This window comes from Neophocaena asiaeorientalis, unplaced genomic scaffold (assembly GCF_003031525.2).
Source record: "Neophocaena asiaeorientalis asiaeorientalis breed wild unplaced genomic scaffold, Neophocaena_asiaeorientalis_V1.1 scaffold136, whole genome shotgun sequence".
NCBI classification, from domain to species: Eukaryota; Metazoa; Chordata; class Mammalia; order Artiodactyla; family Phocoenidae; genus Neophocaena; species Neophocaena asiaeorientalis.
The window spans coordinates 6,105,747-6,123,523 of NW_020185333.1; the positions used below are offsets into that span (position 1 = coordinate 6,105,747).

Below are 17,777 nucleotides of genomic sequence, written 5' to 3' on the forward strand. Positions count from 1 at the left end.
ATGATTTCTTCAGAGCCTTTATGGGAAACTAAGTTATTTATTTAGTGTTTACTTGTTTATTGTCTGTCTGCTCCACTAGAATGTAAGTACCCTGAGGACAGACACTTTGTGAATGTGGCTCATGGCCTCATCCCCAGCTCCTGCTGGTGCCTGGTACCTAGTAGGTATTTAATAAATATTTGTTGAATGGATGATTGGCTAATTATATGTAGTGAATCTCCTTTCTCCTTGTCAACTAATTAGGTTCATAGGAAAGAATTTACATTGACCCTCTACTGAAAATACTGCTTACTGGTGTTTTTTCCAGCTGCTGTTCATCTGTATCTCCAACAGCCAATGGGCATCTTTTCCATCCTTGAAGAGGAATGTATGTTTCATCAGGCTGCAGATGTGACTTTCAAGACCAAACTTTCTGACAACCATTTTGGAAAGCCAGTTCATTTCCAGAAGCCCAAGCCTGATAATAAGAAGAAATATGAAGCTCACTTTGACCTTGTCCATTGTGCAGGAGTGGTAAGTTACCTCTAGACACTCAGCCCTGAATTTTCCTGCCTCTGTTTCAAATGTACTCAGCCCAAAATCCTTAGATAATATATAAGTAAAGTTTAGATTAGAGAGATGAACAAAATAAATCTCAGGTCCCCAAAAAAAGTTGGTGTAGCCTTTTAGCACTTAGGATATGAAACACCCATACTATAATAACAGAGGTCAAAAATCTCAAAATCGACTCTGTCACCCCAACTCAAAGTAAGACAGCTTCAGAAAGTTATGGAGACCATCAAAGACATGGGCTTTTCCTTACTTGTCCTTCCTTTCAACTTAACATTGTGTGAACGAGTGATTTCAATTGATCTTTTTATTGAAGATTTTTTTTCCCTTCTCTCATAAAGAGTACTGTGAAGTAATGGTCTCCAAACTATGACCAACTGTGATAGTGATATCCTGTGATAGGTTATTCCTAATAACCCTCACTCCCTCTCCTCATTTCCCCACTGGAGTGTGTGTGTGTGTGTGTGTGTATGTGTGCGTGCACATGCCCCTTCTTTCTGCTTTTATGCTTTTGGTCAGTAATTCTGAATGGCACAAAAAGAGAACTGACGAAGGATAAAATAATACTTTGACCTAAAAATGACCTGTCAGTTGTACCTAGATATGCTTGTAAATCTCTTCTTTGATATCCTTGAATATTAATTATAATGATATTTATAGTAAAATATCATTGATAATGTTTTTGGAATGCTCACTGTGTGTCAGAGACAGTTGTTTTATTGCGTCTATTCTTGCCTATGAAGGAGGGCTGATGTGAATTGTTTCTCCTGGAAACGCCATCTATTTCTTCCTCTCTCTCCTTGGTGTTTCTTTCCCTCCCTGATTCTTTCTCCCTCTCCCTCCCTCCCCTTCTCGTCCTTTCTTTCCACAATGTAAATGGTAAAGCCTGAGAATCTCTTTGGGTTGCACACAGATTTCTGGAGTATTTATTCAGTACTGTTACATCAAACTGATTTAAAATTAAAGGACCCACACAATTTATGATTTTTTTTAAAAGGGATACACAATTTTCTAAGTAACTTATGCATTCACCTCTTTTGTTACCTGAACTGCATGCCTTTCCAAAGGTGCCTTATAACATCAGTGGCTGGCTTGAAAAGAACAAAGCCTTTCTTAATGAAACAGTGGTGGCTGTATTTCAGAAGTCATCCAACAGACTCCTGGCAAAACTCTTTGAAAATTACATCAGTACCAACACTGGTGAGTTGAAAAATCTTCCTCAATTTTTCAGCCTCCAAATGGAACCCATGTCTGCCTCAGCACTTATAAAATCCTGGCTTCTTTCCTGTGATATCTGTGTTTGATCCCTGTGGTCTGCGTCATCCCCTCTTATTAGCCTTTCTGTCCTCTGGCTGGTGGTTTTTCAGGGAAATGGTGCTCTAAGGTAGATAGATTTCAAGGAGACTGCTCCAGCCTGCTTTTATCTTCTACTTAACCAAGCTGAAGAGACAGCAGAAAACCATGTTTTGATAAGTGATTTGGGAGAGATAACAAGCTCCTTTAATACATATCCCCCAAATATCTTGGAATTCTCTTTCACAGTGCTTTTATATTATAGTAATGGGGTTTTTGTAAGCTTCATGAGAGCAGAGATTATGTCTCACTTGTTCAAGTGTATCCTCAAGCATGTAGCAGATGCCTGTTTAGCAGGCACTCCATAAATACTTGCTGACCAACTAACAACCAATCTTGTTTAGTAGTCTGTAATTTACAAAGCACTTTTAGATACATTATCTTACTCAATCCTTGTCCTAGCCCTTTTAGATTCATGTAAAGGGAAATCTCTCCCTATCTTATAGGAGCAAGTACAGAATTAAAGTTTCACAAATCTACTGTTGAAAGATAAACTCAGGCATATGAAAATTTTTAAGAGTTTATTTGAGGAAAAAGCAATTGAAATTGGGCAGCATCAAATCAGAAGTGGTTAACAGCATTCCACCCACAGGAGCTCAGGGAGAGACTTTTATAGAAAAAAGGTAGAAGCAAAGTAAAGAAATTATTGATTAGCTGTATCTAAAGCCCAGTTGGCTGTTTGTGATTGGTTGTCCTTAGCATTTTGATTTGGTAACCTTGGGGCATTAACAGACTTAGATTTTGTTTGCTTACATAGGCTGCCACACAGCATTAGAGCCACCTCAGTCTGATGGCCTCCTTGCTTCATTAATTTAACACTACTAAATGGCAAAGGCAAGGTAGGAAACGGGACTTGTGCTTACTAGCCTCGTGCCTATTCCACTCTCACTGTCTTCTGGAAACAAACAAAACAGAGAGATGGACAGGCTACCCGGATTCAGGATCCAATTCAGACTTCTACACCGTGATACAAAGCCTTGGAGGACACAGAGGCCAGGTTGCTGCCATTACCCTCACGTCTGGACTACTGCCAGCGGCAGAGGGACACAGTTGTCACAGTTCATAGCTGTCAGATTGGCATCTCCTGAGCAGAACTGGTCTTCAAACACGTTTGGTCCACACTGATTAAAAAAAAAAAATTGGAAGTTCTCACGTACACATTTGGATTTCCTTTTTCTTTTGAAAAATGGGAATTATGGGAAAATAGAAAATCCGGCCTGTCTGGTTTCAGATGCCCTTGTAGCAATGGGGCAAACTGTACTAGCTGTTCTTTAAGTGGGATGTGTCCTCTTACTTTCTGACATTCTCACCCTCTTGTCTTACACCCAGCTTCAAGCTCACTCCTGTCCCCTGTTGCCTGCTTTGGGACTCCTGATGGCATGGCCAGGGAACGGAGAGAATTTAGCACTTCCCAGCCTCATTAGCACATGATGACAAAATTCAGAAGCATGCCTGAAATCCTGTTGGCCCGCCTCAAGAGGAGCTTGAGAAATGGAATCTATTGGGTATGGACCCTGAAAATCTGCAGGTAGTGCGTTTGCTTGATTCTAATAGCTTCTAAAGTACCTCTGAGAAGTCTGATAAATAGTGGCCACGTAAGTGTATGGCTCCCAGATGAGTAATTCTCTGGTCATAAGAAATCAGAGAGTGGTTTGGGCAGAGAATGAGAGAGGAAATTGTCTTCTGACTCTTCCAGTTGTGCTGTGTTCTTTTGAACTAGAAGAGAATTGTCCAGAATGTCCTTTTTCATTATTTTTTAAGGACCCCCTGAAAAAGGACTTGCCTCCAAGTTTCTGACTCATCCCAATTAAATTACTCACAATAACCATACTTTCTTCTGGAGAATCCAAGTACTGTAAACCAGTTACAATTCTTTTAAAAAATTAAAGGAAGGTAGTAGTATCCCCTTCCCATGGGGAAGTACAAAGAAGTCAAGTGATTCACTTGGAAGGCTTGGGGCATGTCAATAGGACATCAGTGATTAAACTTCATGACATCTGCCTCAGCACAGTTGCTACTCAAGCTAGAGAGTATTTTATCAGTTTTTCATATTGACAGCTGGCCCTTTTTTTCCAGATTGCCTATGGGTTTTGTTGTTATGCTTTTGTACCTTCATGAGTTAGCGCTACACAAATGTTTGTAAAACAGTTTGGCTTAGCATAGATTCCTTTGCTTCAAGAAAGTGGGAATAGATTGTTTTTATAAATTACAGAAGTAATGCATGAGTGTTGCCCCAAACACAGACAAAATAGAAAAACTAAAAAGAGGAACATAAAAGTTACCTTTGATCTCACATAGAGAGATCACAATTGCTAATATTTTAGTGTATACTCTACCGAACATTTTTTATGTATATAGTCACCCGTAATACAATCACACTTAAAAACATGTATACACACTCAGTATCATAATATACAAACTATTATGTAGCCTAATTTTTCTCTCAAAATAAATCCGAGCAATCTTCCCATGCCAGTTATATGGATCTGCATCATCATTTTAAAACATTGCAGTGTTTCATTGTACGCATACTCTTTCATAATTTAAGTAACCAATCTCCTGTTGGTAGACATTTGTTACCATTTAAATTTTTTGCTTATTATTTTTTTTAATGACTAAACAATGCTGCAGTGAGTATCTGTGCACAGTTGCCTCTTTCCTTAAGGAAAAGCACCAGAAATAGAGTTTTGTGTTGAGACATGAATATTTTTAAAGCTTTTGGTAGACATAGCCATATTGCTTCTAGAACTTTGACACATTTTTGCTTTCATCAGCAGGGTTTGGTAATGTGACAAAAAAGGGCCTTTTTAGTGTTTTTTTTCTTCTTTTTTTAGCTCTACAGTTTGGGGAGAAGAAAGGCAAGAAAGGAGCTTCATTCCAAATGGTTGCATCTCTGCATAAAGTAATTTTTAATTGCATCTATTCATATATTAACTACCTCACAATCTGCATATGTTATTACTTATTTGAAATTTTACATCTTCAAATAAGGATAAAGTATCTGAAGTTAACCAAGTTGGAAAAGTTAAAGATTATCTTGATATTAATGGACTTTCGTGGACACTGTCAGTGTCCTACTTAGATCCCCTTTATCAGCCCATCTTACCACTTATGAAAATATTAGCTCATAATAACTCACAGTTGCCAGAAGTGCCCTTGGTCGAATGGGAAGCTAATCTGTCTCCTTACTCTCCTCTTCAGATTCTGGCCCCTCCCTTGTCTCAAGGAGGTACCAACTGTAGTATAATTGGTACATTTGTGCTCAGAGCTTCTGCAGGACTCAGACTAAACTGAGTCTATACCACTGCTTTTTTCTCCCCCTGCCCTACTGTACTTCCCTCCTTCTCCAAATAAATCTCTTGAACGAGAATCTCCATCTCAGATTCTGCTTCCAGAGAAACTGAGCTAAGATAAAAATTTTCCAGGCAGGAAACTTGGGAAACAGTTTCTTTCTTCAAGCCATTTGATTGCCCATTCATAAAGTATTGCTACCAAATTTAAAACAGGTAGATAAGATACACAAGAGAACTATGTCAGTCAGATAAATATTGACTTGTCAAGGGAAGGAAATAATGTATTTTGGTAAGCAGGGAAGAATGTTGAATTCATTATTTTATTGTTGCTATGCATCTGGCTTTAAGACTAAGTTGGTCAACATGGAGACTTTTGTGACATAGATTGGTGTTTTTAATGATTTGCAAAGTGATTTTGTGTTGGTTATGATCTCTGTTTTAGGAAAACCTAAATAAGTTGATGACTAACCTGAAATCAACAGCACCTCATTTTTGAGATGCATAAATCCCAATGTGAACAAAATGTCAGGTAAATAGATTTCTTTGTAATCCACACTAGGAAATTCATTTGATTTAAGCTATGTTGAATGTCTTTGAATGAAATATTTACCAGTTTGTTTTATATAAGGGTAGATTTTCAGATAGAAAAGCTAAAATAAGTTAAAAGTGAGTTTTTTAAACCTCCTCAAGATTGCCTTTGAATTGAGATTCAAGTGGACATACAGAAGGATTTCACAAAGCAGACTCAATTGGATAACATTAGAATGCTTGACATTATCATTTAAATTCCTCCTTGAATTTCACGCTAAAATGTGGATGAGCTTCGGTGCCATTGTCTACAAGGGCAAAGTATAATAAGAAGGGATTGAATAATCAATTTGGGGATTAAAGTAGATATTTAAGCATAAAGGAAATCATTTGTTCTAAATTATCTAAATTGACCATAAAGAGAGTTTCTAAATCCATTTCTAATTGTTCAGAACTCCCTCTAGTCTTCCTTCATAATAGTAATATCCTCCCTCTCCTTAAAACTACCTGTCTCTTTAGTTATGTACTTCTGGGCAGTAGATACTTTTTAAGAAGTATTTTATTTTTCTTCCAATTTTATTGAGATATAATTGGCACGCAGCACTCTATACGTTTAAGGTATACATACATCATGAAATGATTATAAGTTTAGTTGACATCCATCGCCTCTTATAGATACAAAAAAAAGAAAGAGAAAAAAAACTGTTTCCTTGTGATGAGAACTCTTAGTATTTACTCTCTTAATAACTTTCAACATACCATACTGCAGTGTTAACTATAGTCATCATGTTGCACATTACATCCCTTGTACTTGTTTATCTTAAAAATGGAGGTTTGTATCTTTTGACCACCTTCATCCAAGTTCCACTCCTCCACCCCACCTCTGGTAACCACAAATCGAATCTCATTTTCTATGAGTTTGTTTTTTGAAGATTCCACATTTAAGTGAGTGTGTCTGGCATTTTCACCATAAGCTTCTTTGCTGTTAACATCTTTGCCCCAAGCATTTTTGCTGCAAACATTTTCCCCACATAACTAATTGGCCATAAGGCAATTTTGTCATAAAAGATAAAATAACAAAAAATAAAAGAGGGGCATTAAAAAGGACATAATGAAACATGAAAAATGAATAACAAAATTAAAAAGACTATTGTGAAATATAAAATATTTGAATAAATTTAAAATGTGTGTAGATTCACGACAATATGGTACAAATATCTGATTTTACTTTGTGGGTTGAACCTAAGCATTTATCTTCCAAGTCTTTGTTCATTATACATTTTTTGGCTTGTTGATTCATCTCCTTGTTCTGCATCACACATTTTCTTTTTTGCTAAAATTTCTTCCCTCATTGAGAGAGGTATCAGTTTCCAAATACTAGGATACATGTTTGTAACTGAGCTTTGTGTTGTGTTATGAAAGCCTTCCACACTGTTGTTTGTTCTTGGCATATTGTCACATGTCTGTTGGTAGATGTTCCAAGTTCTATGGAAAATGTGGGTTCAACTCTGCACCTCTGAGGCCCTCAGCCTCTTTCAGATTCATGTATAGAAAATGGGAGTATTGTGTCAATGGAGAAATGAAGCCAAATTGTCAACCAGTTGAAACCAAACTGTCAACCAGTTATTTTATCTCTTATGGCAAAATTGCTGCATGGCCAATTAGTTATGCGGTGAAAACATTTGTAGCAAAAACGCTTTTGACAAAGAAGCTTATGGTGAAAATATCTAGAACCATAAATGAGATTGTATGGTATTTGTCTTTCTCTGTCTGGCTTATTTCCCTTAGCATAATGCCCTCGAGGTCCTTCTGTGTTATCACACATGGCAGGATTTCCTCCTTTTATATGGCTGAATAATATTCCATTATACACATATACCACAACTTTTTTATCCATTCATCCATCAGTGGACACTTAGAATGTTTCCATTTCTTGGCTTTTGGAGTGAATACTTTTTGATGAATGGATGGTGCTAGGGCAGTGATGAGATAGGTAGGTGGTGGTGAATTATTTATGTTTTTAATGAACAAAACAAAGTTTTTACAGATATTAATTACATGGATCACTTTCCTTACATCTTGGATTTGAAGATTCCCAGGCTTCTGTTTGGAATTACAGGCTTCTGTGGAGCTTGGTTGGAGGCTGTCAGCCTCAAAGTTGTATATGCGATAAGAACTTATGTCTTCAGAGCACTAATCACTCTTGGAATATGTAGCCAGATGTTGTTGATTCTGATTTCTGAGGTTCTGTAGTACCTTGCATTTTTATTAACCGCCTGTAATTAAGACTCCCATCTTGACAGCCTGTGACCTATTCTGGGAAAGTGTGATGCTAAACAATGATGCTGCAGTTTGAGTTTTTGCAATGCAAACCCTTCATGTGCATTCACGCTGTATGTTTTTGCCTCATTGTTTCTTATCAACTGGGTTTCTGAATGCATCTAGGGACACTGCTTCCATCTAGCAAGGAATCTAATTAGCTACCTCTATTTTGGAGCAATTCTATTACCTGTTAGAGTTGACTCCCATCGAATCAGCTCTGATTTCAGCAGGTTTTTTTTTTTTTCTAAGTCTTAAGAGAAAGTCATAAGAAAAGCTTCATGATCTAATCAAAACAGTTCTTCATATGTCCTTAAAGGGAACGAGTATGCTTGACCCTATTGTGTCATAGAACTCCGCTTCTGCTCCTTCTTACAGATGATCTGTTTCTGTCTATGAAAGGGATGGGAGTGCAGGACTATGAATATATGGCTTAGGGTTTATTCCTGTGACCCCGGGCATAAGCAGAGAATCATCTCATTCCATTTTCCTTATAACACTCTAGCAGGTCTTTGTTAGGAGTGCTGCTTGGCTCCTTCCAGAAGCCTTGCGGAGAGCCAGATACAGTGGCTCATTGGTTGGCTTTTCTAAGGCTCCTATCAGAGATTGCAGCTGCAGTTCTTGTGGGCTCCATCTCAGGAACAAAGGGGTACTAGGAGAATGCTTATACTATCGAATACAACGTAGGCTTTCTCAAGATAATCAGGAGAGAAAGTAGGCCGGGATGTGGCCCATTCTTTCCTAATACAGAACAGTAAACACAGTGCTGCGGCTGTTCTCATCTTCTTTCATTATATTCCCCCTTCTTGTAATCCCTCCCCTTCTTACTTGGAGATGCCAGTTCTCTTTTGTGTTTTATCCCCTCTTTAGCTGGTTTTTGGCTGGCAAATGGGTATAATGCCAGTCATTTACATTCTAGCAAAGATGTATTTTTTTCATCTTCTAGGAGTATTTGCTTATAAAATCTTGACTAACTGTGAACTAAAGGTTTCATTCCAGGTAAATCCTATTCAGAGACTCCTACATAATAGGATGGGTACTTTGAGTGCCATGAAGCTGGGAGTGAGTGAATCCTCTTACCTATGATGTAGAGAACACTAGATTCAAACTCTTTTAACCTCAGATGCAGCAATTAGGACAAAATCTAGGGTAAGCATGTTTTTAGACATGGACTCATTGTGACCGTTTTTCTTCAGATGTAATGGATGCTTATTTGGTTCTACAGCAGCTGCACTGTAATGGTGTCTTGGAAGGGATCAGGATATGCAGTGAAGGTTTTCCAAACCGGCTGCTGTATGCTGATTTTAAACAAAGGTAAACATACATCCCAGGATCCAAGAAGCCTGGGGCAGTCCATTTCATTTTCTTCTCTTGGAGTGTTTAGGCATGCATTGTTTGTTTGGTTGATATCCTCCAGACTACAGATCGATGTGTTTTGGTGGCGGTGAGATATATGATGACAGAGTTCCATTATTATTTCCCCTTACATCCAACATCTATGTAGCTGTAATATCCTTAAATCTCTATTACTGGATAATAGACCCACATATAGAAGAAATATATAGAGAAGAACGATATGGAGGCTGAATTGAGTCTCTGAAATGTTGTATGTACTTAATCATAGCTGCCATCCAAGCAGGCTGTTGCTTTACTAGCAATCCTGTGAGAGGAAGGAAGCCAGCAGGGAGTACAGAAGAAGGCAGAAGAGGCACCTTTGCTTTCTATTTCCCAGATTCTAAATGTGTAAATTATAGGTGATCAAGCAAATGTGAGCAAAGTAGAGTAGAGTAGAAAGAGTACCTGTGTCAGAATTAAGAAGTATATTTCTAGCTTTCCACCAATTCACCATTAGGGTGAGGGAATCTTGGAAAAGACCTTTAACGTCTCTGCTTTTCAGTTTCCTTATCTGCACGATAGAGATGTACTTAAGCCTGCCTCTTTCTTTCTCTTTCTCCTAATCTCTCTCTCCCTCCCTCCCTAATTGAGCGGAGAATCAAGTGAGGTGGTCTCTACAGCACTATGAAAAGTACAAATTATTATTCCAAAGTAAGGAATTATTGCTCGTATCCTCATTGTTACTACCAAGAGTTTTGTGAAAATTGAACATATTGGTAGGAGGGGTGGAAGTCTATATATACCTCCTTTTGTCTCACTTGTCCAGATTTTTCTTTATTTGCACCTCAACCTTAGGATTTATTCTTTACTTATTTTAAATTAGGTACTACATTCTGAACCAAAGGGTCTTTCCAAAGAGCAAGTTTGTGAGCAGCAGAAAAGCAGCTGAAGAATTACTTGGCTCCTTGAAGATAGACCATACACAGTACCACTTTGGAATCACTAAGGTAACCAGAGAACTACAAAGAATGCTTTTGGAGAAGAGTGGGAGGAAAGTCTGTGTATCTTAAAATACCCATGAAAGTGCAATTATAAGGCATTCTACAGCTCTTGTGACCACAACTAATACAAACAGAGCTCCGATGAAACTGAAAACTTCAGCACTATTTGAGAGAGCAAATTCAAAATTCAATGCTTTTTGAACCTCAGTCTTGACTACATTTACATTTTTATAATTATTCATCTAAGCAAGTTTGTGCCAAGATATAAAATACTGAATCAACTTTAGTGTGCTAGAAAATGTGTACACATCAGAGCTAGACAAAATTGAACCAACTTACTGGAGATAACTGCTTGTCTGCATGTGAACTGATTCATTCACAAGTACACTTTCAGGAAATTAATTCTGAAAGACTGTCTAAAAATGTTAAGGTCGGGCTTTCCTGGTGGCGCAGTGGTTGAGAGTCCGCCTGCCGATGCAGGGGACGCGGGTTCGTGCCCCGGTCCGGGAGGATCCCACATGCCGCGGAGCGCCTGGGCCTGTGAGCCATGGCCACTGACCCTGCGCGTCCGGAGCCTGTGCTCTGCAACGGGAGAGGCCACAGCAGTGAGAGGCCCGCATACGGCCGGAAAAAAAAAAAAAAAAGTTAAGGTCAACCCTACCATCCAAAAAATTAATCCAAAATTAATTTCCTTAAATGTGATTCACTAAATTCTGCTTCATCTTGAAGATCTTAACATGATCCACATATTTTGGGAAACTTCTGACTAACAGATTTGGTTTTATCCATTAGTCAATATCAGATTGTTTCTAATGACATCCATATAAAGGCCAAATTATTTGAAGGAGAATTGGAGGGTCTGGGATGAAGAGCTTAAGAAAAAGAACTCTGTTGGACATGATTATAAAATATTACTCAACTCCCACATTTTGAATACCTGAGAGTCTGTTTCTGCTGGTTTTCACTCCTGGTGCCTTGCTTCCTTGTATGTTTAGTTATTTTTGCTGTATACTACTCATCTAGGGCAGGACTAGCGTGAGTTGAGACAGCCTCCTAAGGCACAAAATTTAAGGCAGCACTCACTCTTCAGGTTGTATAAGTACTGACTTGTACAGCCCTGAAAGTGAGTGCTTCCTTAAAATTTGTGCTTTAGGTACCTCACTCACCTCATCTTGGCCATTACTAATGATTCTTGAAAAAATATTTATGTGTATTTTTTATTGTCTAAGACAAAAGTGACTTTCTCTAGAGCAGAGGTCAGCAAATTATGGCCTAAGGCTCATATCCATGGCCTATTTTTTATATGGCCCCTAGCTGAATATGGTTTGACATTTTTAAAGGGTTATTTTTAAAGAGGAAGAAGAAGAAATAGAAGAAAGAGAGGAGGTGGAGGAGGAGGGCGATGGGGGTGGGAGTGGAGGTTCTACAGAGACTGTATGTGGCCTGTAAAGCCTAAAAGTATTTACTATCTGGCCCTTTACAGAAAAACTGTGCAGACCCCTGCCTGGGCCTATCTTAAAACGTAAACCAAGTTCCCTAGACAACCTAGACATTACTAATAGATCAGGAGAAGGATAGCCTAAGTTCTTAAGGAACCAATATAACCACAGGATTAAATAAAGTTGTTTTTGTGTGTGTGCGTGGCAAACTTTAGGTTTATAAAACCAAACTTTCTAGAATTTACATTTTACACATTAAGAAATATTAACAAGTAGTAGAACTGATAAACAAATACATCAGTCGCTCATAGGGCCATTCAACAGGCATTTACTGAATGCCCACTATGAGTAGAACTAACAGCTGACATTTCTTTTAGGTGTTTTTAAAAGCCGGCTTTCTGGGCCAACTGAAAGCAATGAGAGATGAGAGACCATCTAAAGTCTTTACATTGTTCCAAGCCAGGGTATGGGGAAAATTGATGCAAATCAAATTCCAGAGGATTCTGGGAGAGAGGTATGATATCCCCACCCTGTGTCCCCACTGCTAGAGTAATGGTGTGCCTCAGTCAATGTGACTTTAGCTCATTGCCTTACAATAGGTCAGGGTAAAGAGCTCTGCCACCTCTGCTTAGTCTGGGACTTAATTTGAAATTTTTAAAATTATGGAACACCAAACAGAGCACAAAGGGCTTCTATTACCCTATCTAACTAAGAATAAGCATAATTCAGATATTTCTTGCACTGCTTCCAGTCTTCCCTTTGGAGGGATTCTTTATAATTGGCCAAGTCTGGATCTCTGAGAGCAGTGTGACTCATAATTCAAAACAGAAGCAGACCTAGAAGTGTTTGCATGCATCTCACAGCCAGCTCTGTGGGGAAGTTTGCTGCAAAGTAGGTAGGTGTTCTGATCACTTTACAGCCTCCCCTGGGTCAGAAACTTACTCTTGGTGACATGTAACCATAACTCTGTTACTTCATTTCAGGCAGGTTCACTAGGGACATTTATCATCACCTCTGGACACTGAGGCATAGGTTTTGTTTAATAGAAGAAAACCTTTAATAGAATCATGGAAAGCAAGCTAACAAAATATCCAAACAGAGGGACTATGAGTAAGGGATTCTGTGGTTGTCGTATTTACTTTTTACCATAGCACAGTTTACCTTCTGGAGAGAGGTCCACAGGTCTTGGTATAATTTGCTTACTTGACAGTCTGTTAATTCCCTCTGTTTCCCCAAAGAAGAAAAATATTATTACATGGTGATGTCAAGGATATTAGAGAGACATTTACTAAGAGTCTTCTGTGACCTCCATACAGTGCCCAATGTGGTGTGGAAGTTTATGAGAGTTTGGGGTTCAGGAGACATGCCTTCTATGACCAGTTTTGTAAACTTGGGTAAGACTCTTAATTTCTCAAGTTCACTTCCTTCATCTCTAAAATGAGGTCTTTACTATCCATTCTCTCTAAATCATAGAATGACTTTAAAGGAATTTTTATGTAATATTTAAAATACAAAAAATATTATAATGCATACTCATGGAGCTATCATCAAAGTACATCAGTTCCTAACATTTTCTCTGTAATATCTCACAACTTAAAAATAAATAATTAAAAAAGTTGAAACCCTTTTTGTATTTCTCCCTTGATCCAGATCCTATTCCTAGCTCCTGAGATCCTGAATTCATTTTTATCCCTCTGTTTCATTCATATAAAATTTAACATTCTTCTGTAGTTACTCACAATATATTTAAAAAATAAACTAACAGACTCAGTTGAAGCCCCTTGCATATTTCTCCCTTGATCCAAGTTCTGTGGAGATATGCAGGTGTCCTTAAAAAGTTACATGATTTTGCATGTTTTTAGTCTTCACATAAATATGCTCCGTGTATTATCTTAAAATTTGTTCTTTACATTCAGTACTAGCTTTTAAATTTATTAACGTTGATAAATCTAAGGTTAGCTTATTGATCTTAACTGTTATATAGTATTCCATCATATGAATATACCACAATTTATTTATCCATTTCCCAGCTCAAGTAAACTTAAGTTATTTAAAAGTTTTTGCTATTACAAACAGTTCTGCAGTGACATTTTTGTAAATGTCTTCCCCTGCATATATGCAAGAGTTTCTTGAGGGCAATGTTGTTACTCAAAATGCTGGTCCATTGGCTGATAGTACCTAGGTAGCAGCTGACCGAGGCCCACACTTCGAGTGGCATTTCTCTAAGGTATGAATTGTTAGGTTTTAGGCTAGACACAACTCCAGCTTTATGAGATGTTGCCAAAATGCTTTCTGTTTTGCTCTTTACCAGAAGTATATGAAAGTCCCATGGCTCTATATTCTCACCAACTTGTATTTCAACTTCAAAAACTTTTGCCAGACTTAGTCATATTTCTGACTTTGGGGAAAGATATCGTTTTCCTCTTAATATCATGTTTTCTGTAGATTTTTTTTGGTAGATATGATTTATTGTATAGAAGACATTCGTTCCATCTTATTTTGTTAAGCACGTTTACCAAGAAAGGGTTAAATTCTTCTTTTGCATCTAACCCATAAATGTGTTGAATTAAATTAATAGATTAAAAAAAGTTAAACCCACTTTGCTTATAAAATATGATATTTTTCATACATTGTGGGATGGGTTATAGTATTATAGTATTTTTGCCTCAATGTTCATGAATAAGTTTGGCCTGTAATTATTTCTTCTGCTGTTATCTGACTTTGAATCAAAGTTACCTTAACCTCATAAAAGAGTTAGGCAATATTTTCTCTTTTCAAAACATGAAACAATTTATTTTGATTATCTGTCTTTGAGTGCTTGGTAAAATTTGCCTATAAAACCATCTAGATCTGGTGTTTCTTTCATGACAGATTTTACAATTTTGATTTAATTTATTTAATAGATATAAGCCTATTGAGATTTTTTTCTTCTTGAATCAGTTTAGATTAATTTCTTTCCTTTTTTGTTTTTTCAGTACACGGGCCTCTCACTGTTGTGGCCTGTCCCGTTGCAGAGCACAGGCTCTGGACGCACAGGCTCAATGGCCATGGCTCACGGGCCCAGCCACTCTGCGGCATGTGGGATCCTCCCAGACCGGGACACGAACCCGTGTCCCCCGCATCGGCAGGCAGACTCTCAACCACTGTGCCACCAGGGAAGCCCTAGGTTAATTTCTTTAAAAAAAGAAATTTTACAGTTCTTTTAAAATTTTCTAATTTGCTAGATTATAATTTTTAATCTCTATCATATCTACAGCTATGTTTCTAGGGCATGATCATAGATTATTTTATTTTAGAGTATTATCATTCCTAGTATTGTTTATTTATGCCTTCTCTTTTTCTTGCTTATTCATGTCAGATGTTTATTTAATTATACCATTTAATAACCCACCTTTAAATTTTTTCTTTATTTTTTTTGTTTTCTTGTTCATTAGTTTCTGACCTCAGCTTTATTCTTTCCTTCCTTCCACTTGTTTGGGTTTATTTTTCTTAATTCACAATTTTTTTCAGTGTGTCTAGTCAGCTGCTTAATTCTTCCTTTGAGTATTTGATTTCAATGACTATACTTTTCAGTACTAGACATTTTATATGGTTCTCTTTCAAATCTGTCTGCCCTTTTATCATAGTGGCTCATTTCTTTCTTGTTCTTTCCTTTATGTCTTTAATGTCTTTATGTCTTTAATAATTCTTAACAGCAATTTTATGATCTCCACCAGATTGTTCAATTATCTGAAATTCTTGGGGGTTTAATTAAACTTTTTATTGTGGGTGCTCACCCTCACTTATGGTTGAATTTTTTTCTATATGTGGTTTTTTTTTTTTTTTTGCCGTACGCAGGCCTCTCACTGCTGTGGCCTCCCTCCGTTGCGGAGCACAGGCTCCGGATGCGCAGGCCCAGCGGCCATGGCTTACGGGCCCAGCCACTTCACAGCATGTGGGATCCTCCCAGACCAGGGCACGAACCTGTGTCCCTTGCATCGGCAGGGGGACTCTCAACCACTGCAGCACCAGGGAAGCCCCTCTATATGTGTTTTGTAATTTTGAACTGTAAGCTCATCTTCAAGGGGACTTTAAGAAAATCTCTAGTGCTTGATTTTAGGGTATTTTCTTCAGTGCATTTTTGTATTTTTCCCCCAAGGGCCCAAAGGGTATTTATTACCAGTGTAAAAAAATGATTATGCTAATTTCTTGTGTATTTCTGCACTAATCAGGTAGTATAATTTAAATCTCAAACACGCTGGTGGTGCTGGTTCATAGTATAAAAAAAAAATTCTTAGCGTAGGATCTTTTTTCTTCACCCTGAGCCCAGACCAAATCAGATGTGCTTCTCTTTGACTTCTCTCTGTGCCAGTGGGTGAATTTTTAAATCCTCCTTTTCATTAAGGGTGAAATTCTTCGAAAATCACAGCCTGTCTCTTTATCCACAAGGATATAAAAATACAAACCCTACAATACCAAGCCTGGCTTCCTCCTTCCATAAGGATGGTCAGACATACAAGCATTCACTCTTTGCTATGTTTTTTTTTAGCTCCCTCTATACTTCTTACCCTCTTTAAGGGTCAGCTCTCATTTAAAGGATGTTTGTAGTGGAAACATTTTCAGGACAAATAGTCCACAACATTGTTAGCCCCAGAAGTCCCTCAAAGGGTTTTTGATAGAATCAGATGAGAGCTTGGATGTAGAAGTGCTTTGAAGACTAATGAGGATTTATAATGACTCCTAAAAAGATGTGCTTATTAGGGATCTTAATTTGGAAAATAACTCTTTTACTTTAAAATTTTTTTTTTAAATTTTATTTAGTTTTGGCTGCGTTGAGTCTTCGTTGCTGCCCGTGGGCTTTCTCTAGTTGCAGCAAGTGGGGGCTATGCTTCATTACAGTGCACGGGCTTCTCATTGCAATGGCTTCTCTTGTTGCAAAGCACGAGCTCTATGAATGTGGGCTTCAGTAGTTGCAGCACACGAGTTCGGTAGTTGCAGCACATGGCTCAGAGGCTCAGTAGTTGTGGTGCACGGGCTTAGTTGCTCCGCAGCATGTGGGATCTTCCTGGACCAGGGATCAAATCTGTGTCCCCTGAATTGGCAGGCAGATTCTTAACCACCCAACACCAGGGAAATTCGGAAAATAACTCTTTTAAATAGTCTAGGTTAACTTGCTTTTCTTTTTTTTTTTTTTCCCCCTCGACTGAGGGATGCACTTCTTTTGATCCAGTGGAACGTAAGAGCTTTCATGGCTGTGAAGGGCTGGCCGTGGATGAGGCTCTTCTTCAAGATCAAGCCTTTTGTTAGATCTGCTGGAATGGGAAAGGAGGTAGCTGGACTCAAGGAAGAGTGTGTGCAGCTGCAAAAAGCGTTGGCGAAATCAGAATCTCCGAGGGAGGAGCTGAAAGCCAAGCAAATCTCCCTACACCAGGAAAAGAATGACTTGCTTCTTCAGCTGCAGGCTGTGACTGGCCCCACCATTTCTTCTTCAAATCAAGTTTCTAATTAGATTCCCTTGTTTTGCAGGCAGTATTGCCTTGAAAAAAAATAGAGGCACGTGCTATGCAAATACTGTAGAATTTCATCCAACACAGTGGGAACACTTAGAGAGACACCCTGTTTTACAGTGAAGTGATTTCATTGACAGTATGTCTTTGAAAAAGGGACAAACTTTTAGATGGGTTTTAACTATATAAACAGATGGAAATCTGTCATGGGAGCCAGGAAGCTCTGGATCTTAATTCAAATTCTGTAGTTAGCATGTAACCCATTAGCAAATCAAAAGACAGGATCTTTCTTAATTTCATTTTCAGATTTTTCATCATTAGTGTATAGGAATGCCAGAGATTTCTCTGCATTAATTTCGTATCCTGCTACTTTACCAAATTCATTGCTTAGCTCTAGTAGTTTTCTGGTAGCATCTTTGGGATTCTCTATGTATAGTATCATGTCATCTGCAAACAGTGACAGTTTTACTTCTT

The 17,777-nt window shown here is 38.1% G+C and overlaps 1 protein-coding gene across 1 annotated transcript in view; it reads left to right on the forward strand.

Moving 5' to 3' along the window:
• MYH15 (myosin heavy chain 15) overlaps positions 1 to 17,777 on the forward strand; it is a 175,793-nt gene that overhangs the window by 75,479 nt on the left and 82,537 nt on the right. The window contains 9 exon segments of the mRNA XM_024735329.1: positions 334 to 513; positions 1,617 to 1,749; positions 4,737 to 4,804; positions 5,638 to 5,686; positions 5,689 to 5,724; positions 9,239 to 9,356; positions 10,261 to 10,384; positions 12,195 to 12,331; positions 17,005 to 17,267. Of these exon segments, the coding sequence (XP_024591097.1) occupies positions 334 to 513; positions 1,617 to 1,749; positions 4,737 to 4,804; positions 5,638 to 5,686; positions 5,689 to 5,724; positions 9,239 to 9,356; positions 10,261 to 10,384; positions 12,195 to 12,331; positions 17,005 to 17,267 (1,108 nt within the window).